At 35.7% G+C, this 24,818-nt stretch overlaps 1 protein-coding gene across 1 annotated transcript in view; it reads left to right on the top strand.

The window, feature by feature from the left end:
* LOC150106335 (nucleolar protein 16) overlaps nt 1-24,818 on the top strand; it is a 62,561-nt gene that overhangs the window by 24,077 nt on the left and 13,666 nt on the right. Inside the window, exons 3-4 of the mRNA XM_090393087.1 lie at nt 18,098-18,188; nt 20,506-20,612. Of these exons, the coding sequence (XP_090249213.1) occupies nt 18,098-18,188; nt 20,506-20,612 (198 nt within the window). The remainder of the gene's footprint in view (nt 1-18,097; nt 18,189-20,505; nt 20,613-24,818) is intronic.

Genomic DNA, 24,818 nt, shown 5'->3' with positions numbered 1-24,818 from the left:
AAAAAAAAAAAAAAGACTAGTTCTCCCATCCTTGACAATGCTCAACTTAATAGACAAGATCAGATCTCTCTTCTCAGACTGACTCTTATTCCTAGCCTTTCTTGTCATAATCACATCACTTTTGTAACATCCTCAGCTTTTAGAAAACTTGACATCCTCTTCATTCAAGATGTCACATTTCATCTGCTCAACAACAGACTGTACAAACCCAATTCTGTACAACCTCTCTCTCTTTCTCTCTCTCCCCTCCCCCAATGTGAGGCACTTGTTTGAGGTTGAGAGGACCCCGTGGCGATGGTACTAACCCTTTAGATAATTATTCATTTTTGATGCTTTTCTTACCATATTCTTTGCATTTTTAATATCTTATTTTCCAACCCACTATCACTGGGATCCAACACCTCACTACTGTTTTGCTATGTGACCCTTGGACATTCAGAAAAAGGAGATCTTACTAGTCTCACATTACTTTGGCAAAATGGACAGTCCTCAATGGCTAGGAAAGGATCAGTTGGATAGTAGGGTCAAGTTGCAGTTTTCCTTCCCCCATGATCTACAGACAGGACCCTAAGACTTGCTGTGGTGTTGGTATGGCTTCTGGAGTAGCCCTGGCATTCCACTCCCAAGTGCAGTCATTGCTTGCTGGAGAGTGGGTGCTCTGGTGGGTGGGGAGCTGTGGAGCTGAATCAACTTCCTCCAGAGAATGAACAATTTTTCATCCTCTTGTTTATCAGTGGCCCCCAACAAGTCACAGCCATGAAAAGCCAAACGGCTGTATTTTCTGGCGAAGTTAGTTAAATTAAGGGGGATAAAAATCCCTTATTATTTTACAGCCAGTATGCGAAACTCTAAGATCGAAAACTATGATCTACAAGTTTCATGCCGAAGAACTATCGGCGAATCCAAGCGTAAGTGACCACTTGGTAGTACAACATCAAGGCAACTCAAAGCAAAGGTGGAGCACGCTCCCTCACCATCCTTGATATTTTCTCATAATGTGAAAACACAGCTCCTAGGAGATGTAATACTGCTTTTCTAGGAGCTGTGTTTTCACATTATGAGAAAATATCAAGGATGGTGAGGGAGCGTGCTCCACCTTTGCTTTGAGTTGCCTTGGTGTTGTACTACCAAGTGGTCACTTACGCTTGGATTCGCCGATAGTTCTTCAGCATGAAACTCGTAGATCATAGTTTTCGATCTTAGAGTTTTGCATACTGGCTGTAAATTAATAAAGGATTTTTATCCTCTTAATTTAGCTACAGCCATGTTCGAGGTCCACTGAAACATCAACAGATTACCAGAATGACTAAAAGGACTAACAAAACGACATTACACCAGTTTTCTTAATCTTACATTCAACAGAGGAATGTCCACTTGGAAAATGTCACCCTATTTCATCCAGAATGGTTTGCAAGTGTTGGCAGGATCTCCAAATTCTGTCAAGAAACTTTATTCTGGACACATTCTTATTGAAGCAGCAACACCAACACGATCTTAAACTACCTCATGCAATGTCTATTAGCCCAATACTAATCACAGTCACTTCCCACAAAACTAAACTTTTCTAGAGGCATGAATTCTCCTTATGGATTCTTCAATTCGGAGCAGGATCTCCTTGATGTTCTGATGAGTAGATCTGCTCTGAATTGAAGAACCAAAGGAGTGACATCCATAAGGAGAATTCCCACATCTAAAGATGGACACCTGGTTCCCACCAGAAACATTATCCATACATTGAACACACCAAAACCAGATTAAGATGTGAAAGCAAATTATCTCAATTACCCAGGTTCTACTACCCAAATCCATAAAGCAGCAGTATGGTCATTTCCAGACGGCCCATTATGCTCAGCTCTGTGCCTGTTGTGGCAGTAAAGATCATGGAACAGAGATTGTAAGTGCAAAACACTGAAATATTGCCATGCTGAGGGAAATCGCTTAGCCTACTCCTAAGCATGCCAAAAGTGAAGAATGAAAAGGAGATACAAATAATTAAAACTGAGTAGAGTATCCCTTAACAGGAGGAAAAGTGGTTATATGTCATTAAAAAAAATCAACCTTCTTATGCTAAGAAGGCAGCTATAAAGAAAGTGTCAATAGGGACATTAACTTTTATGTCCTTCTCACAACTGCAACATCCTTGAACAGTATGATATGCATGCTGTCTCTAAAGAGACAGCGAGCATATGTTACTGATTTTCTCTTCATATACCAGTTTTACAAAAATCAGTTTGGACTCACTTCCATTTCTCACTTAATGGGACCCAAAAATGGTTCCATTAAGTGAGAATCACTACTGAAAAAAATAATGGAATGTGAACCACGGAGAATCAAGGATATACATCCAGATCCATTAATAGATGCAGGTCAAGATAAAATCATCACTCACAACAAGATAAAATGATTAATATATGTAGTGTCCTATCAATAATTTTCCAAAAAGGAAAAAATCCAAAGCCATTGAAAACATGACCTCACAACATTTGAAACCAGATGACACCACCAAAAATAATGAAAACATTCTGCAATGGAATTGTAGATTCTGTTAAAACATCAATGCCATCAACATTCTCTTGCAGAAGTATAAAATGGTTTTGAGTGCAGGAAACATATCTAAGTCCAGTGACAATCTGGCATTACAAAATGTAGCCATCATTTGTAAGGGCAGGGAATGGATCTGCCTATAGAGAATTTGCTATCTGACTCTCAGTTGGATCTCTTATAATAGTATACTGCATCTACGTACCTCCTATTGCAGATATCTCTCAGCATGACCTTGATTATTGTCATATGGCAACCATTCCCCTTATTTTTAATGGGGACTTTAATGGACAATCACTCTGTTGAAAACTGATGACACTTATTCAGGAGGGGTCATTTCCTTGATATCCACTTTTTTTTGCATGGAGAATCATGTTGTACATCACATATCAAAAACAGAAAATCATTCAAGCTGATGGTCTCACTTTCTCTTGTTTAGCAGAATTCGATTTGGTGACAGTCAGCTCATCTTCTGTCAGTAATGCAGTGAATCATGTTACAGAGTATATTACATGAACTGCCACAACTGCAATTCCTAAAACATCTAGTAGGTTTCCGCTTTTCTCTAAGCTTTAGTAGTAGAATGTTGATTGCACTGCAGTCAAGGAAGGCCTAGAAAACAGTTAGGAGTATCTTTCACAGATATCCCCTAATCCATGCCAGGGTGTATCTGAAACCTCATTGCTTTCAGATACACCCTGGCAAGAGACATCTATTGTCAAAGTTAAAAGAATCCTGGATCCAGTACACATCTATAACAACAGCAAAATATTCTGGAATAAAATCTGGATAATGATGGGCAGATATAGTATATCTGCCCATCTGACCCCCTTTCCATTCTTGAACAATGATGGTGCACAATTGCAACCCAACAGCAATTGCTGACACTCTTAAAGAAAGTATATGCACTGTTTGGAGATTTGAAATATTGAAAGACTTACACATCTTTGATCTCAGAGGGGGAACCTCCATCAGTTTATCAAACTGTTAAATCTTCTTTGAGGTCTGAGTGGGAACTGCTCTCTCTCAGTTGAATATCCAAGAGGAGAGTCTTTCAAGGTTGTATTATGTGTCATGATTTTTTGCAATCTAGGTTAACTTGATAACCAAACAACTTCCTCAATTGTAAGTAATACAATCTTCTGTTATTCATGTAATATGAGAGTGAAAGAAAGACAGCTGCTGCAGGCCATTGACTGTCTTTCAGAATGGGTGCTTAAACATGTATGAAAAAGTGGTTAATGAATTGAGTCTTTGATGGGAAGGGGTGATGCAGTTCAGATCTTAGAACAATATTCTAAGATTGAGTAAATTTGGAATTTATGTAGTGTCAGTAAGAGATGAGAGGTTAATGTCTTGTACAAAGAAAAAAAGACAGTTTTTTTTTATCAGCTGAGGAATAAATATGATGTGTCTAGGAAAGGCTTTAAGTGTAAGTAAAATAAACTGATGAGATTTCTTATAAGAAATAAAACAGGACTGTGATTTGGCAGCATTGAAATTGATGACATTGTCCTTGTACTATGAAGAATGAGAAGGAGATTGGTGTTTATAACAGTGGTTATGAAAATTTGTGTTTAGGTTTATACAGTGACTTTAAATTTTTTAGAAAATGACAACGTATACTAAAATATTAATTAAAAAACTTTAATCAATACTTTCCTATATTTTGGCAATGTTACATTGCCATCTTCTGGGAACATAAAACCATGATATGTGCACACAAGCACTAACAACGAGCAAATGAGGCTGAAGAAGGCAACTGGCATTGGTCCTAAAGGTGCCCCTTAGTGGGCTAAATTAGGTTGTCTTGGCTGTTTTCCTGATGCTAGTCCTGAGTGCCCATAGTGGTAAAATCAGATATAATTTTATGTTCAGAGATTCTAATGTTGGCTGTCCTGCCTTTTGACATGTACATTATCATTAAGGCAAATCAGTTTTGCTCCATTAACTAAACTTTTAATTAACTGTAACTGTAATTAAGAATCTAGAAAGGGAGAAGCCTTTTTTTTTCCCCTAAAGCATATTGGATCCTGGGATGTTAGCTGTTTACATGCATTAAAAAGTCATTCATTGTGTTTAGACCATGTGGCCAAATGGAGAACACATATTTTGCAAAGTTTAAGAGTTTTTCCTCTTCAAGTGTCTATAAAGAAATTGATAGTGTGGTGATGTGTGTGTTGGGGGGGGGGGGTTGATAGCAGAGAATCTAGACCTGTATCCTCAATGTCTGTGTAGAATTTCCCTTGACTAATGAAATAGCCTGAGTCATGGTGAACTAAAGCAAGGCTGAATATGCTACTTGGAGAAGATTCAGCTCAGATTAAGTTGAAGGTGACTCTTAATGGAATATTGGTCAAGGAAGAGACATCAGAACTGACCATTAAGTCAATACTATTGAGAGTGAGGTTTTCTGTACTGGATTTAATATGCACAGTTCTTTGTGTGAAGGAGTTTGCCTATATTCTGAGAGAGCATTTTTGTTAAATGTTTAATGCAATGGCACATTCTCTTTCTATTTTAACAGCCTATATGTAGGGAAGGGGTGTCTGGAATTGTAAAGTGTTAATTTATTTGTCCAGAGATCTAAAATTGAGGCATTACTTTCATTCTCTCAAAGTGCTAACACTTTACTCTCTGACATCAATAAATTTATCCATATTCTAGAATATGGATAAATTTATTGATGTTGCTATGCTCATTGCTAAACTTTTGATGTCATAGACATCTCTAATGCATCAGCAGCTAATGAATTTCTAAAAATAAGCTACACATCTAGAAACTTACCTGTCTGGTTAAAAATGCTCCTTCCAAGCCCCAGTGGGCAACTTAAACATACCATAGTAAATCCTTCCTGTACTCCCCTCAAAACAGAAACCATTATATCCTTGAGTCATGGCCACGACTTCTGGCTTTCCTAGAAACACCTAGCACTGAACTCATATAAATGGAATAAGAAATTCATACTCCCTGCTGTTAAGTCGGAGTGAAATAAAATATTAAAGAAAATTACATTTCACTCGGACTTAACATAGTTGGAGAAAATAATGATTTTTTCAGAAATGAATAAGCACTTGTATAGCAATCTTAATTTAGTTTTATGTCTTTTATATTATATTGTATTGTGAAATTTTATTATGTATGGCTGCTTAGTCTCAAATATTATGTAAGTACCTGACAATTGCTGGGAGAGAAATAATATTCAAAAATGCGAAATGGCCGACTTCAGAAACACATAATACTGTGTACAGGCATATCCGTTAGTAAGCACGGTGCCTTCCACCGCTACACCGTAAGTTAAGAGAGGATTCCGCGTGCGGCGCTAAGTGCCGTGTGACGTGAAGAAAGATGACATAGATGTCGATGACGAAAGAGAAAGGAGTGCCGCGGCATTTAAAAGTGCATGTAACGCTGAAGACAAGGCTTTTAGATGTTTTCCTGCTGCTGTGTTCCTGTGCCCTCGTAGGTCCGGCTGGTGTGGAGCCTCCACGTGGTTTTCCTTTGTTCAAGGAGATATCGGAAGAATGACCAGGAAGCCTGCCAGTCAGAAACTAGCCCAGCAGACTATATTTGTGGAAGATTACAGAAATATCCAACTATGAAGTACAGAGGGAATCCGTAGTGAACATCCTGAGAATGCGTGAAGTAAAGTAGTCGTAGAAGACAGATATCCGACGAGATAAGGAAGCGGCCAAAGTAACATACCAGCAATTGGTAAGGTGCAAAATTTTATATCTTCTATCTAGTGGAAATGATTAGGAAGATTTTATTGTAATGTCTACAAGAGACTCTCAGGACAGTAAATTGATAGATTGAGAATGAAACAGAATATTGTACGTAAAGTTTATGTGGCAGATAGAATCTAGAAATTACTGCTAAAATTGAAAGAGATACAGAAAGTTGTTTCATGAATTAACCTTGAGAGAGAGATTTACTAAAGTTCTTAATTGAGTTTGTTATATATATATTGAATAGGATTGTCAGAGAAAATTGAGAATAGAACTTAATTTATATTGAGAATGGAATTAACTAGAGTAGCACAAAGAGACTAAGTGTATTAAATGTTATTAAATATGTTTCTCAGATTGAGATTTATAGAAAGGATAAAATAATTGTATATATGAGTGCTAATTCTCTACCTAGCTTTGATTGTTTGATTGACTCAGTGTCATAACGTGTATTATATGTATTTTTCTTGAAATTAAATGTTTTGTTTAAATATAAATGTTGTATTGCCTGAACTTAGAACCTATTGAACTTGCTCATAAAATTCAGCGAACCTCAGAAGGTGGGAGAATAGATCATATTGGGTCATGACTGCAAGTTGGAAAAATATAGTTGACAAGAGTGAATGCTGACTGTATTCTAACTCCTTGGTCATACAAGTTTAGTATAATCTAGGATTCAGGGTGGCGCAGCGAAAATAAATAAATTTCTCTGAATTTGAATAAGGAGTTAGAACCAGTGCTGAGACAAAGAAATAGGCATCCACCATTTGCATTTTCTTTGTCTCACAAACCAACAGCTTCATTCTTGTCAGGGACTCGGCCTGAGTTAAGTGAGATAGAAGTTTAAAGTAAATGGTATTAAATAAGGAATTATTGAGAGAAAGGTAGAATAAAGTAATATATACATATAAGAGATAAAAGAGGGCCCAAAACATAAGAGAGTCAACACAACTGCCCATGTTGCCAATACAGTTAGTTCTTGACTTACGATTGTGTTCTGTGCTAACCATCCTGTTATAAGTGGGAAATTCACTGTGTGTGCATATAATTATTTTCATTTGCATTCCTAATCCAATGGTCTCTTTCTTTTCCACACCATTAGAAGAATCACTTTTTTGTATGACAGCTATTTTCACAAAAAAAAATGCTATCATGCTGTGGATGAAGCAGTCTTTATGATGAAGGGTCCAGAGTTGAAAATAATATGATAAGATTAACACATTTGCCACAAGTAGGGGCAAATAATCTCATGCTTCACTTGACCTTAAGGTGAACATGCCACAAATTTCCCAGCCTGGTTGGCCAGGTGGTTAGCGTATCTGCTCTCCAGCCAAAAGGCTGCAGGTTCAAATCCCACCATGGGCATGGATGTTTGTGATTGTCTATGAACATACAAGTGGTGGTGGACAGCAGATGGCGTTGGTGTCGATAGAGCTGTATAGAGCAGGTGCCCTCCCTCAGTGAGTCTTTGGACTCCCTGGAGGTGTCACATAATAATAATAATAATAAAATCATGGCATGTGCTTCCATTCACATGCAAACTATATAGATAGCAGAAAAATCTATTTCAGGACATTTTGTTATATATAAAATTATATTTAAACTAACTAATAATAAATAGTGTCTATATATATATTGGTGACTTATTACTGGAATGAAAATTACCTTTATAGTGAAAAACATTCCCCAATGAATATCATACCACACTGACCCAAGGAGACATACTGTACATTTGCAAGCCAGATACAGTAGAGTATAAGTTTTATTGTAGCACTAAATGTTGCATGAATGGGTTAATGTCTTTATTTTATTTTATTTTATTTTTTACAATGGGTTGGTCATCATAAGTTGAGGACTGCCTGAATATTATAGACTAGGAGTAACCAACATCTTACAAAAAATCCTCAAAAAAAAAAAAAAAAGGATACCTCTCGAATAGGGAATTTAAGGCATTACTAGAATTAAAGAATGACAAAAAAATAAAATAATAAAATAAATAGTAGCAAAAGTGGACAAGGGTAATGCTACAATAATCTTAAACCATTCTGATTACATACACATAAGCTACATCCTATCAAAGTATCTGTCCACCTGCTCAACTGTTATACTACTAACATTTAGATTCTTCACAGGTTCCTTGAAAAATATCATACAGAAGATGAGATGAGAGCCTACAGAAGTCTCAAATTCACTCAAGTTCTATCTCTCTCTCTCTCTCTCTCTGATCTGGAAGATGCAGCCATGGTCCTTCACTTATTCATATCTTGTGCATCTGTAAAGATCTGTATGGTACTATTGCCTGTCCAGTATTCAGTATCCTTCATATAAGTATGTCTTGTCATCCTCTTCTTCTTCCCTGTAATTTTCCTGTGATGATCATATTGGTCAGTCCTTCTCTTAGCACATGTCCTAAGAATTTCCTTTTCCTGATCTCATTCAGTAATCCTTTTTTTTTAGTTTGCTCTTTCCAGTACAGTCGGGTCTCCGTATTCACAGTGTTATGTATTTTATTTGGTTGGTCGTTTATACTTATTTTATACTTATTTGGTTATTCCTTGATTTAATCCTTTCTTATTTTAACCTTACTCAATTTTAGGCCTACCAGTTGCTCTATTGTTATGTCGCTGCTTACCCTATATTATATCTTGTTCTAATCTCTAAATAGTCCTCCTTCTAATCTACTGTCGTGCCCCTAAAATATTAATTCAGATTTATCTCCTCTTCAGATATTGGCAAAATTTTTATTATGCTGTGCCAGCCAACATCCTATAACAGAGAAGACTCTTGTTCAGGGAAATAATTCTAAATTCAAAAGGGATACACACAATAATTAATGTCACACTAGCGCTGTGCAGATTCAGTTAGCAGTCGTGACTAGAATCTCACTTAAGCAATTATATCTAAATTCCTTCCCGCCAAAAGTTTATTTCATAAGTGGTGGTTTGAATTCATAATCAGGCATAAACTCAGGTATAAGGTACAAAACATGTTTATTGGAAAAACCTAAAACATTTACAGTTAAGAAAATTCTAATACTCAATGGATCAAAATTCACTCTAAGTTAAGATTCATACTAAATCACAATGAATCTTAGTATGCTAAATCTTTCAATTATGAAAGGATAAGATTAAGTGTAAGCATAATACTACTAGGATATAATTCCTTTCACAAGTTATTCACAGAACACGCATTGAACACTTTCATTAATACTCGATCAATAACTACAATAATTCTAAATTTCATTAAGCAAGCCTAGCCATTCTCAATCAAAATACTGTCTATTAACAATTCTTGTTTGTTTCACAGGGTCTTAATTAATTCAGTCAAATTCTCACTTAAAAGTTCTCTACTAGCGTCCTTTAGTTTACAGTATACACCAATTTCTTAGAAGAATAAGCGATTTTTAACATAGAATGAAAATCCTTACATTACCAGGCCCTTTCAGATTTCATGCTGCCATCTCATGTAGATCTGGATTACCTTACTGTATATTAATCGGCCGTCTTTGCGGCTGGCGATGCACTATGCTTTTCTTTTAATTGTTTCCGAATGTGGCGTGCTGTCTATCGCTCCTCAGGAAACTTTCTCCAATGGGACATTCTGCTAAGGCTCGATTCCACATAGGTCATCATATCGCGATCAGCTCCGCTTGGAAATCTTCTTCAAGCATTCTGAAGAAAAGAACCCGCTGTCCGTCATCACCATAGTCGATCCACTGCTCTCACCACTCCCCCAACAAACCTCCTAAAACTCGAATCCCGGAACCGAAGAAGAAGAAGCCCTCTAAAATGGCGTGCTTCGTCTTTTATTCACCCTTTTCGGGCGACCTCTATTCGATCTGGTTTTCACCCACGAACCCCATCGTTCATGCCCCTTGGGTGATCCTACACTCTCCCTAATCTGTTAGGTTACATTATTCCAGGTAGCCGTTCTGACGTCATTTTCCGCGTAGGTAAAACCTCCATCGCTACGCTCGACTCGTACAGATTATACACGATTATTCCGGATTACTACTTATAATTTTTCTCAGAATTTCGTAATGTACTAGACAGCCTAATGGGAATTACAAATAACTCAACAATTCCCTTACACAATTCTTACTATTTTGACACAAAACTCTCTGCTTCTCATTTCAGTTATGCAGGAATAACTCTCACTATATGGCACACATGGACTACACATTATTACATAACATAAAACAATACTTCATAATTATTAGCTGATGTGCAGATATCTCCTTAATTAGTAGTATTTAGCATGTTAAATCCTGAATAAAGAATTTACTTGGAAAGCTCTCCATTCAGGATCTAACAACAGATTGTGTATTCGCATTGACGGTTGTGAAATCGCATGTATTCAATTCTGCAAAGAGGCATTAGGCTACTTGGGCTGAAAATATTATGGTATGTATAGGAGTGCCCATGGATTTTAGACAGAGTGCATCTAGTGACAAAAAAGCCTAAAAGGGCCAAGAAAGTAATGACTTTGAATGAGAAAGTGCATATTCTAGATAAATGTCAAGAAGAGCTCACATATGCAGCTGTAGGTTGCATGTTTGGTATCAACAAAAGTATGGTATATAAGGAAACAAGAAACTGAGATCAGAGAGGCAGTGCAAACTGGTGGAATTCTTACTGCTAAATAAACAACTTATGTATGTGATAAAGTGATGTTAAAAATGTAGAATGCACTGTTCACTTGGACCAAAGACTAGCACGAGAAAAACTTGCCTGTGAACATTGGCATGATTTCTGCTAAGGCCCTCATTCTTGACAACATATTTAAGCACCCAAACCTCCTGTATCAGCAACACTGTGGAAATCACTTTCATTGCCAGCAAAGGCTGGTTTTCTAGTAATTCAAGTGGCATTATTCACTCTGTAATGTAGAAATTATGGGTAAGTCTGCTTCAGCTGATCACGAGATGCTAAGGCCTATGCTTTGAACTCAAGAAACTCGTCAAGGAATAGTGATATAAACCCTAATAAGCTTTTGGTGTCAGTGAGACTGCATTATTCTGGAAGAAAATGCCTCAGTGCACCTATATATAGGTGCGCAAGGTATCACACACCTATATAGTGTCTTGAACAGGAGGAGGCTGAACCGGCAGACTCAACATCAGCCAACCCAGCTTCTTCTCCAGATCTGAGACCTTTGTTACTGACAAGTACTGAATCCTGTGATGAATACCTTGGTGCATGTGTTATCTTAACTATGTGATAAAATTTTGATATATTTGTATATGTGATGTGATATCTTTTTCAAAACTATATATGGCTCAGCTTCTCCCACTCCTGGCTTACCTTTCCTTCTCTGATTGTATTTTTCTTGAAGTAAGACAGGTCACCTACTTCTAACATACCTTCTCTTCTAAACTGGTTTAATGCAAGTTTATCTTTCTTACAAGTAGATTCACTATTCCACTTTTGATTTTTTTTTTTTTCGTTTCTTTTTTACTGATTTCCAAACCATAGAGGTCACCTCCCCTCTCCTCTCGGCAACTCAGACCACAATCTCATACATCTCCTCTCTCACACAGAATGCCCATCCTCCAACCACTCCCAACCTCACATCCTCTAGTATTACAAAGGAGCCAATTGGGATGACTTCTGAAATTTCTACTCCTCCTTTCCTTGGTCTGACTATTACTTCCACTCACCTGAACCCTAACATTTCATGCCGCCATCTCATGTAGATCTGGATTAACTTATTGTATATTAATCAGCCGTCTTTGCGCCTGGCGATGCACTACGCTTTTCTTTTAATTGTTTCCGACTGTGGCGTGCTGTCTACCGCTCCGCAGGAAACTTTCTCCAATGGGACATTCTGCTAAGGCTCGATTCTGCATAGGCCACCATCATATCGCGATGATGTGAATGAGTCACAGAAATTATTCTCGCTGGTATGAAGGTCTTCATCCCCATTCAGTCCATAAACCACATCTGCTTTCCAAGTCCTGGTTCAACCAAAAATGTGTCAAAGCATTCAAAGAAAAAAATTCAGCTTACTGCATGTGGCTTGCATCAAGAACTCCAACTTTAAGTTCTACCTATACTAAAGCATGCAACATATGCAAACCAGTCAGATCCAAATCAATTTCATAAAGGCCACCAGCAGAAAACTCTCCTCCTGTCTAAATGGAAGCTGTGCCTTCTGGTCGCTTGCTAAGGTCATGGCCATTGAACGCAACTTTGCTTTCCTGCACTTCCACTTCTGCCTCATCCTGATGGCACCACTGTTACTTCACCTAAAGATAAAGCTGACCTCCTAGCATCATTCCTGTTCTCAAACTCCTGCATAGATGACCAAGGGCAATCACCTCCTACCATATCGAAATCCAAGCATCATATACCTCCTATACATTTTCGACACAAAGCCATAAGAAAACCACTAAATCACTTGGATACCAAAAAGTCTTCTGGTCCTGATGGCATCTCCCAAATTGTTATCAAACATTGCGCTTCAGAGTTAACATCTGTCCTGCATCGTCTCTATAATTTATTATACATATCTGGTACTTATCCCAATTCCAATGCATGGAAGCAGTCTCATATTCATCCTGTTCCAAAAAAAGGGTGATAGAAGAACTTGACCATTAAATTATCAAATCGATTACCATTACCAGTGTCTTCCAGAATAATGGCAAGAAGTCATCAGTTTTTTCATGCAAAAGAGATCTTAGCTCACCTACCCTTACCCTCAGTAATATACAAATCATCAGACAAGATCAGATCTCTTTGCTTGGACTGACATTTACCTCCAGTCCTTCCTGGCATAAACACATCATATTCAATAGCCACCTCAGCGTCCAAGAAACTTGGCATTCTCTTTCGTTCAAGAGCCTATTTTACACCCAACCAACTCTTCACTATATACAATCTATGTTTAGAATACTGCTCATGTGTTTGGGTTGTGTACCTAAAACTTCCATTAAAATCCTTGATGCCATTCAGAGGCATGCAATTAGGCTCATAGATGATCCCTCTTTAATAGACTCACTTCAACCTCTATCTCACAGGTGCAGTGTATTTCAGTACTGAGTCTATTCTACAGGTACTTCCATGGTCGCTGCCCCAGTGAATTGGCAACTATCATTCCTTGCAATTCACTACGAGTAAATTTGCTTGATTAATAAATACACGTTTTTAACTTGCTAGATGTACTTACTCTAGATCAGTGGGTCTTAACCTTTTTAGTGATCGGCATCCCTTGAATCTAAAAATAAGTTCTCGCACCCCCTTGAAAAATGTGTTTCTATTTCTTTATTTAGGAAATTACATCTATTGCAAGATAATTTATTTATTGAAAAATAAACACATGCATTTACATATACATACAAAACAATATCTAAAGTTTCAATGGCTATGTTGTTGTTTATTCATAATAATAATACTTTTGAAGCGAGGCTCCTTTTTTGAAAGAGCCACGTGTAAGTGATCACTTGCATTTAAGCGATTTCTGGCTTTTGTTTTTATGTGCAAAAGTGATGAAAATCCCATTTCACAGAGGTAGGTGGTGGCAAATGGTAAAAGTGTGTGCAATGCTGCTTTTGCCAGCTGTGGATAAGGCTCTAATGTACACCAGAATTGTTCTAAGTCCAGTTTTTCAAATTCCATTTGAATACATGCATTGGCTCATATTTCAATAAGATCTTTTATTAAATAGCTGTCGTCCATCGAATCTTGGTCAAAATTTAGAAGCTTCTCTCGCACCCCTGGAAATGCTTTCTCACACACCCCCCAGGGGTGCGCACATCCCAGGTTAAGAACCATTGCTCTAGATGTATTTTAACATATACTTTAGTATATACATCTAGATGTACATTTATACTAGATGTATTTCCTCTACATGTTTCACTGTCTTTATGACTAACAGCATCATCAGGAGGTAGCGTAACATAAATAAAAACAACAAAAAAAAAGAAACTATTTCCAACAGCATTTAATATCTGTTAATATCAATATTAACAGCAGTTAATACAGATTTAAGTGTACTGCCATGGTGCTCATGGAATAATATGTGGTGGGTGGACGATGCACATATATGACTAGGAAATTTTGCCTCATATAACCCTGGACAAATCTTCATCTCTTGCAACATCACTTTCACTAACAGTTTGTTATTCTGAGGAACTTGTCTGCCACTTCCCCCACTGATGTAGGCTTCGCCATGTTCCTTATTGGCCTTCATGGCAACTTAACAGCTTGGGGCCAGGTGGGCAGAAGTCCCCACCACACATCACACCATAACACAATCCCATACTTCTGTTGCCTATCCCCCACAACATGAACTAAAGTTGAACTCAGGGTGAACACAAATAAATCATTAAATTCTAAACTTTCCTGGTTGTCTGCCTTTGCTTTCAATTGCAGACAGTATTGGTTCACCCATTCATAAATTAATCAAGCATTTAAAGTACTCTTGAATACAGCAACACCTTTTCCTCCACAGTTCTGAATTAATGGTCACACTTGATTGTTCACCAACATCCAGTTAAGTTACCTTCAACTTAATCCAAGTTGAATGTTCTCTTGGGTAGCTCAATGAACTCAGGCTATTTTTCTTGGCAAGGGAAATTTTTTAGGCAATTCATACTATAATTATGGGTTCTGCTTTCTCCATCTTTCTAGGTCAGCTTCTTTATGGAGACTTCAAGAGAAAGCTCTAAACTCTGCCACACTCTAAACTATGACAAACTCAAATAAAAATAGCGTAAAAAAACTGTAGTTAAGCATTTTTACTCCTTTCCATGGTCACACTATTTTTTCCATGCTCCAAATCCTGAGACTTGTGAAAGTGTGGCATAAATTATCCATGTTGGAATAAAGGTCTTTGCCACCCCCCTCAAAAAAATTTAGAGAACTCAAAATCTTACAGATCCTTTGTAGCCCAGTCGGTATAGACGATGCCCTTTGATTGGAAAGACTGGGTTTTGAATCATGTCTAGGACTGCAAGAACCTTTATCAATGGCTTTTCTACTGAAGGTAAATTAGCTTGTTTCATATTGCTTTATCTCCTGGAAATTTGTGGTTTTTCATCTCTTATAAAACAGAAAAAACTGGCCAGAAGAACATGTAATTTACAGACAATGCTGATCGATTAACTGCTCTATCATAAGCAGTATCAGGTTATTACTTGGCTGTGACAGACCATTGAGCCTAACATGAAAGGGAAGATAGGATTGCAGAAAAAATCTTACGAAACAAAAATCATTTCCACATTTGTTCACCAGCATTCAAGACACAAACAGCAACTTAATATCATAATGTGTAGAATCTAAATCTGATCCCCTCTTTTTGATTAAACTTCAAATTACTACCCAGTCACGACTATTAGCAAACACAGTCCATATTGACTGTTCAATATATATATACTATGTGATTCTTTCTCCCACAAGGGAAAGTACTTGTACTATTGTGATCTGATATTCCTTTCTAGAGGATGCCTAATCTTGAATCTTCTCATTTTGACTCTCTTTAGTTTAAGATTTCTTTGCCTCATTATGTATCATTCATCTGCTGTTTATACATAATGAGGCAAAGAAATCTTAAGCTAAAGAGTGTGGTTTTTCCTGCATCCAGCTACTCTAAGAGAAATCATCTTCTTTGGTGACTTTAATGACCACAACTCCAACTGCCCCCCCCCTCCTTTTTTTTTTTTTTTTCTTTTTCTAATTCCACTGATCAAGCTGGAAGAGATGCTGAGCAATTTTTTTTTTTAATGTATCTCCTATCCATGAAAAGGCTACCTATAGTATATCGGTACTGCAGGCAAAGGAATTTTTTACCATTTTTATTTATTTTTTTGTATATTTTTAAATTTATTTTTCACATAGTCCATAGGTCCATAAAAATTCTTACTTGACAAACCTTGTGCCACACAATCACAACTTACAGGCAGCAACCTCTGCAACCCTAAATTCAGATCTCCAAATCATTTGTTTGAGGGGGCTCAGATAACCTTGTCAACCCCCCCTCCAAATTAAAAAGGTTACTTAAAAATATTACACATCATGCTACTGCCCTCCCCCCCCCCCTCTGCAAAAAAATCAGCAACCCTGATATAGATCATCCACAATTCATAAGCTCAGTAAACTCAGATATCACAACTCCTCTGACACTTATTATAAAGATCCTCCTCCCCCAACTTTATAACTTTATTGATCTTTTCAGTTTTGTCGTCCAAACTAGTATCTTTACTTGGAAGGGTGCCATATACAAATCGAGGGTACACACAATGGATTCTCCCTGCTCTCTGTCCCTTAGCCAATGACATTGTTCTCAAGCTATCTATCTGGCTAAAATTCAGTAATGATGATGTGTTTTTCATTTGGCTCTACAGCTCAGACACATTACTGATTCCTTCTCCATCTCAATAGTCAGCATTCCAAAATCCAGTTCACTGCAGAAAAAGAAAATAAAAATAGTTTGTCCACACCAGGCACATTAATCACACATCTTCCAAATGGTACTCTTACTTTCTCAGCTTACAGAAACCTACCCACAATGGTAGGTTTCTGTAACATTCACAAACTTTCTCTCATCTGCCTCCTCTCAATAATATGGTATTATTATTATTATTAAAAAAAAAAAAAAAAAGAAAGAAAGAAACAACTCATTAACTGAACCATCAAACCTCTGTTCCAACCATACCTCTCTCAGCTGATCTTACCTTTTTATTGTGCCTTCCTGTCCAATGGCTACAATGCCAAGAAAAATTCTTGTTCCTCCATCTTGCATCCCTTTCAGCATACAGATTATACTGATGCTATTAATATTCCCTGTATCTGGGACATCTCAGAAAAACTAATTAGAAAATGTTAAAGACATATATCTGTACTGCCTTGAAACCATTTGAAGCTGGCTGCCCTTCATGAAGGCCGACTCCTTCCCCTCTCAGTTCCAGGTGTATGCCATGTTCCTCTTCCTACAACTTTTCTTATTATGGACAAACTGGAAGATATGCTAACATCTGTCTTAAAGAACATAAGAAATATATTTGTGACTACAGTTACAAATTGCTACAAATTACTACAGTTACAATTGAATGCCACAAAGAATCAAATGGAAAAAAGTACTGTGTTTAATTGCGGTAAATACAAACATGAAAGATGTTGTGCAAAACTTCTGAAGATTTTGGAAATGGTAATTCTTCTGCAATAATTCTTGGCTTAACAGCCAAGGCTGCCTACAAGCATCTATAGAAGGTACTCCTTTTGAGACTTCTGGCTTTGTAGGATATCATTGTTATTATGTAACACCTCCAGGGAGTCCAAAGACTCATCAAGGGAGGGCATCTGCTCTACAACTCTCAGTCTCCACCTTCAACTACCTTCATCATCCACACCAACGCCATCTACTGCCTACCACCACTAGTACTTTCATAAACATCCATGCATGGTAAAATTCAAACCCGCAACCTTTTGGTTGGAGATCAGATATGGTAGCAACTCGGCTAACCAGGCCGGCTTTTACTTACTCATCAATATCATTTCTTTTACATATCTTTTACTTATTCATCAATAGTTTGTGTGCATTGTTATAGTTTTTATATTGTATCTGCACTGATGTCTCTATGACTAAGACAAAATATGGTAACCATTAAACTTTTATTTAATTCATTCATTCTGTTGTTTTCATTCCATTAACTTATGAGAATTTGTAAGGAAAGATACAATTGAATCTTCTGAGTTATGATTATGATATATAATTATCAGAAAAAAAGCTTAAGTACCTTAAGCTTGAATATATTCTAGAGTTATTATGTATAAATTATTGTGTATACTTTTGTCTGCTGTTATTAGCTCTTAAATGTTCTTATTTTACAGCATCCTCTTGAAACCAGAATATTTTCACCTAACAAAATGGAGTCTTCATCTATAATAGAAGAGCAGCCACCAAAGTCTTTCATTATAAAACGTATGTTTTGGATTATCATTTATGATATGCTCATCAGAGCTTAGTAAACTATGACTGTAAAGTTGATGATAATCAAATATTTCCCTTATGATGCTTATTATTTTATGAAAATTAATGTAGTTGTGCATAACACATTGAAAGGGATATTTCATTGCAGTATAACCAATACAACTAATAGTTACCTACTTTCAAATCAAGTATTGGCATACTGTCACTCCACCACATTGGTTTGTACATAAATTGCATTATCAGAAATATTTAAAAATTAGGCCTAAGTCATTAGCATTAGTGATCTTCAAAGATTTAGTTTTTCTTTAAGATACCACACATCATCATCAATTTCCTGCTTTGTAACCTGTGATGTTTAGGCTGCTTTGGCAGTACTGCACAATTACGTTATTAATAGTCTCCTATTAACACTTTTCCTCCAAATTAGGTCTATTACTTGTCAGCCCTCCAATATTGTTGTATGTAATATTTAGTTCTTTTAATGCATTTCTTATTGAATCAACCTAGACCTTGGTCTTTGATATTTGAGCATTTTTGGTCAAATATTAGACCACTACAGAATAATTCCTGATGGCCAAATTTCTGATTTGCTTCCCTGGTTGGTTGCATGGATAGCATACTCGCTCTCCAACTAATGGACTGTAAGTTTGAATCTCACCATGGGCATGTATTTTTGTGACAACTTAGGTGCACAATGAATTTCATTACCTGGTGTAAGATCACTATCCTATTTATGTATACAGAAATGTATATTAAAAAATATTTAATTCTTACTTTTTACTTTTTAAAACTTCTAATCTTTCTTAACTTAATTTATCTATCTCTGTCTCTTTTTTTTTTTTTAGTCAGAAAATTACTGACCATTTTAGTTATCTTACATTAGCTGCTAAGGTGGTGAGTTTTTTTAGAATTATCTGTTATCTTTTAATTACTGTTCTGGAATCCTGTACTGAAGATGCCTATGACAAATAGATAAAAATTTTACAGTGAATAAGTTTTCTTATGTGAGTTTTTCTCCATTTTTATAGTTATTATGCCAACTCGTCGTATTCTATTATTGAAACAAAGTGAGGTGAATGAGACATATTTATCATACTAATAACTTTTAACTGATTCACAAAAGAAAGACATTTAAGTTAGTTAATTCAAATGTCTGTCTTTTTTGCATCAACTAAGTTATCTGTATGATAAACATGTTTCATTCACCTCACCACATGTTTAATTTAATGTCACATTGTGACATTTTTTGCCAATTGTGAACTTTCATTATAAATTTCCTTATTTAAAGATGTATGTGTGTTTAAATTTGTAAGACATAATTTGAAATTTACCAGATAACTAGCAGTTACAGGATTTAATGTAAAATTAAGTAACTCACAAAATTAATCCTCATCCTCAGACTGAATTTTTTCAGTACAGTAGTGTTGTGTATAAATTTTCATGTCATTTGGGATGCATTAATTGCTACTTGTAGAAGATCAAGCATTAATGGGCAGTGTTCTCTAGGACTGTAATGTTCTCACTTCTGAATGATACTTGGAAGTCATAGTAGTGAAAAGAGATTAATTTAAACAGGCTCTGTCTTTTTTTCAGGTACTTGGAACCCACAGAGAATTTCATAGTCAGCTTTCAGCATACATTTTATTTGCTTCATTTTCTTGCTGATTTCTGTTTTCTCAAAGATGGTACAGGATTACCCATATGTCCTTATACTCTTGAGAGATTTTGTGCACATAAGATACTACAGTTAATCTAACACATCTGTAGTGTTAGATGCTATAATCTGTTGCTATATCACTGGGGCAGATAAAAGAACTGCATCCTTCAGTGCTTTGTCGTTTAAATGTCGATGAGTCCCTGACTCCCTGGAGGTCTTCTTAATAATAAATAATAATAATAATAGTTTTTACTTGTACAAATGATTTCTGAATTCACTTCATATTGTTTCATTGGTTTGCCAGCAACAGGATCATGAATCTCTTTGTTTGTTACATTTCATTCTTCGGCTGTGAATTAGCTTTTACATCTCATTTGGAGAGTGAATGAAGCACAGTTAACTCTTGCACTTTTACATTTGGCAGGAACTTCTGGTCTATTCTGTATAATTTTATAAAATCCAATTATACATATAAGATTTCTCACAATGTCTGAATTTGAATTATTTGATTAAATGTGAATATTAATTTTTGTTTAATTATCATTAGATAATATAGTTATATTAACCATATTTGGCAATATATTATATATATATATATATATATATATATATATATATATATATATATTTTTTTTTTTTTTTTTTTTTTAGAATTAGAGGCAGAAGCACTATCTGTTCAGCCTGGAAAATTGAGATTGCCTAATGAAGTAGTAAAATTTTGTGTATACATGTTAGAGAAGCATGGCAATAATTATAAGGTACAGTAGAATGGTAATGTTTTAGACATCACCTTACTAATGTGAAATTTGCATTAAAGTGATTTTGTATGAATGCTTATAAAAAAATGAACAGCTGTTTAGCCCCTCACAATTTATTCATTAATAAATTTAATCAAGGAGTAATCAATAGTAAAATACTGTATTTCGCCTAATAAGATGCACTTTTTTGTACCTAAAATTTATCTGAAAATTGGGATGTGTCTTATAAGCTGATGCATCATTGCTTGTCAGTGATGCGTGATCAGTTTGAATAGTTACATAGTTGTTAATGGTCATGCATTTAAACTAGTAATCAATATATTATTATATTTAATTTTTTTTTATAACCCATGGATTCTATGAGGCACAAACATGGCTATGTGATTACGTTTAAGCATAGTGTGATTGAGTATGCAAAAAAAAGAATGGCAATAGGGCAGCAGAGAGACACTTTGGACCTCTGCCCACAACAGAAAAAATGGTATGAACTTGGAGGAGCAATTAATTAGAAGCAAATTCTAAAAAAAAACACAATCTCTGCAGAAAATTGGCAAAAATTGAAAATGAATTAAGAACTTGAGTAACGAATTAAAGAAGATCGGGTTGCTGCATATCTATAAAAATGATTATTCAACGAGCAAAATTATTGGCAACAAAGAAATATCGATCTTACAGGGTCACCATCATGGTGCTTTAGATTTATGAAGAGTAATGATTTATGCATGCTTTCAAAAACAAAAATATCACAAAAAATGCCAGACGAATTCAAAAACTAAAATTATTGAGTTTCACAGATTCATCATAAATGCTAGAAAACAAGACAGTTTTGAACTTTCACAGATAGCTAATATGGATGAAGTACCACTGACTTTTGATGTGCACTCGAACAAGACTGTTGGCTCCAAAGGTAAAAAAAAAAAAATTATTGTTATAACTTTTGGTGATGAAAAATCCACTATATTGTTGTCTTGTCGTGCTGTGCAGATGGAACAAAATTGCCACTTTTTTTTTTTTTTAATTTTTAAAAGAAAAACTTCCCAAAGGAGTTTATATTCATCCAGATGGATGAGGAAGGGATGAAGTTATGGATAAAGAAGGTGTGGAAGTTTACGTCAGAAACCTCCTTTGTTAGTATGGGTATCAGTTTAGATACATAAAACCAAAGTTCTTAAGAATGAATTTCGCAAAATGAACACGAAAATAGCTGTCATCCCAGGAGGACTCACCTCTGCAATTCAACCATTAGTGTATCAATAAACAAACCATTTAAAGGATTTATGAGGGAAAAATGGGTCAGTTGGATGCAATTTCCAAATCCTGAGGAAACATCTGCAGGTAGGAGAAAGAAGGCCACAATTTCACAGGTGTGCGAATGGATTCATATGAAATATGGGTCATCCTCTGTACCATTAAGAGATGGTACAGAGGATGACCCATATTTCATATGAATCCATTCGCACACCTGTGAAATTGTGTTTCAAGGCAGCAATTTCACAGCTGCCTTGAAACAAGACTTATTGTTTCAAGGCAGCAATGACTCATTTTCTGATGAAAAATCAAGTTCAGAAAATTTTAAGAGTGAAGATGAATAAAGATTTGAAAAGAAGATTAATGGAATTTATAAAAATTATTTTGTTTATATTATATATATATTTTTATTTTATTTTTTTTAAAAAAGAAGATTAAATGACTGAAAGTCGAGAGATAAAAGTAAAAATGCTATTTTAATTAAGTAGATTGCACAACTAGTTTCATCTTCATAGAAGACTTTTTTGGGTGCATAACAAGAGGGAACAACCAAAAAAAATTGCCAGAGACCAAAAAACTATACATTAAAGTGTTAGGATATTAACATTTGAAGATGTTCTGTGTATCTCTTCATTGTTGGGTGTGCGCATGCGTTCAACATCTCGTGAACGCCAAAGTTAGATGGCAGCGCAATGACAATCTGGGAGATTATAGCTGAGGTTAGTGTTGAGATGTACTTGATTGAGGATGATTTCTTTGGATTCTACAATTCTTTCCATATAGAGTTCCAGTCTTCTATGAAGACGAAACTAGTCGTGTAATTTACTTAATTAAAATAGTATTTTTACTTTTATCTCTCAGCTTTGTCATTGCCGAGTAAATCTGTTATATCATATATGTGTGTATATACAGGTAGTCCTCGACTTACAATGGCCAAAATAATTTATAAAAATTATTTTGTTTATATTATATATATATTTTTATTTTATTTTTTTTAAAAAAGAAGATTAAATGACTGAAAGTCGAGAGATAAAAGTAAAAATGCTATTTTAATTAAGTAGATTGCACAACTAGTTTCATCTTCATAGAAGACTTTTTTGGGTGCATAACAAGAGGGAACAACCAAAAAAAATTGCCAGAGACCAAAAAACTATACATTAAAGTGTTAGGATATTAACATTTGAAGATGTTCTGTGTATCTCTTCATTGTTGGGCGTGCGCATGTGTTCAACATCTCGTGAACGCCAAAGTTAGATGGCAGCGCAATGACAATCTGGGAGATTATAGCTGAGGTTAGTGTTGAGATGTACTTGATTGAGGATGATTTCTTTGGATTCTACAATTCTTTCCATATAGAGTTCCAGTTCATCATAGCATTGCAAGATATTTTCAGATTTGTCCCATAAGACCGGATGAATGAAGTTTTCCCCATTAGTGTCAGCAGAATTCATGACATGGTTCAAGAACCAGAGCACTAGCTCTGGTTCTGCCATATGTGACATCTCCTTTATGTTCCTCAAGACGTAATTTGATGGATTTTCTTCATCTGGCCGAAATAAGGCTTATTGCAGTTTCACCAAATTTAGTAAATGCCAGGATATTTCAGGTCGTCATGTTTTTGTTTGGGCCTACTGAGCAAGGAATGAAGTTTCAGAAGAAGTCTTCTATGAAGACGAAACTAGTCGTGTAATTTACTTAATTAAAATAGTATTTTTACTTTTATCTCTCAGCTTTCAGTCATTGCCGAGTAAATCTGTTATATCATATATGTGTGTATATACAGGTAGTCCTCGACTTACAATGGCCAAAAATTATTATTAAAAATTCTCTAATGTAACTTTGCCGCCAGCATATACATACATCTATCGCATTGCTTTTGTATACACATCACAGTGTCGGCATTAGTCGACAAGCAAAGCCTATCACCAATATGCAATAGCCGCTGCTATGATTCACCCACTTCTAACTTATCACAGCCTTTAGAATGTTAGTTGCTAATCAGCAGTCGAAGCGTTCGTTTCTCTCATTGCAATTTTTGTATCTCATCATAACCCTATCATGTCCAGTAAGAGAAGTAATACTACTGATGAAAATTCCAACATAAAAAAGGTGAGGAAAGCTTTAAGTTTAGATGTTAAAATGAAGGTCATTAAAGCATATGACAAAGGAAAGAAAGTCCGTGAAATAGCACATGAAGAAAAACTATTGCATTCGACTGTTTCAACAATTATAAAATATAAATCGAGAATAATGGAGGCAGCTAAAGCAGTTAATATGAAATGTACAATTTTAACGAAAAAAAGAGAAGGGCCAATTCATGAAATGGAGAAGCTTTTAATGATGTGGATAGATGATCAAATCAACAAGAATATTCCTCTCAGTTTGTTTACAATTCAAACAAAAGCACGCAGCTTGTTTGACAATTTAAGAAAACAACAAGAAGATAAATACAGACATTTAATGCTAGTAATGGTTGGTTTTATCGATTCAAAAGCCGATTTAACTTACATAACATACGAATAACAGGAGAAGCTGCTAGTTCTGATTTTGAAACAGCTGAAATTTTCAAGAAAAATCTGAAAGAGATGATAAAAGATGAGGGCTATTTGCAAGAGCAGATTTTTAATGTAGATGAAACCAGACTGTTCTAGAAAAGAATGCCAAAACGAACTTACATTCACAGAGAAGCTACATTGGCACCTGGTTTTAAGGCATTTAAAGATAGGATTACATTTCTTCTGGGAGGAAATGCTGCTGGTTTTAAATTAAAACCATTTCTTGTTTACCGTTCACAGAGCCCCAGAGCTTTGAAAAACATTGACAAGAATAAGTTGCCTGTTTACTACAGGAGTAATCCTAAGGCTTGGATGACAATTGTTTTATTCGAAGACTGGTTCTTAAATTGTTTTAAGAACCAGAAGTACGTGCCTACTGTCTTGAAAAAAATATTTCTTTTAA

Source organism: Typopeltis vanoorti, chromosome 5 (genome assembly GCF_054136105.1).
Source record: "Typopeltis vanoorti isolate ZY-2024b chromosome 5, IOZ_Tvanoo_1.0, whole genome shotgun sequence".
Lineage (NCBI taxonomy): Eukaryota > Metazoa > Arthropoda > Arachnida > Uropygi > Thelyphonidae > Typopeltis > Typopeltis vanoorti.
This window is presented reverse-complemented; position numbering and strand designations above follow the sequence as displayed.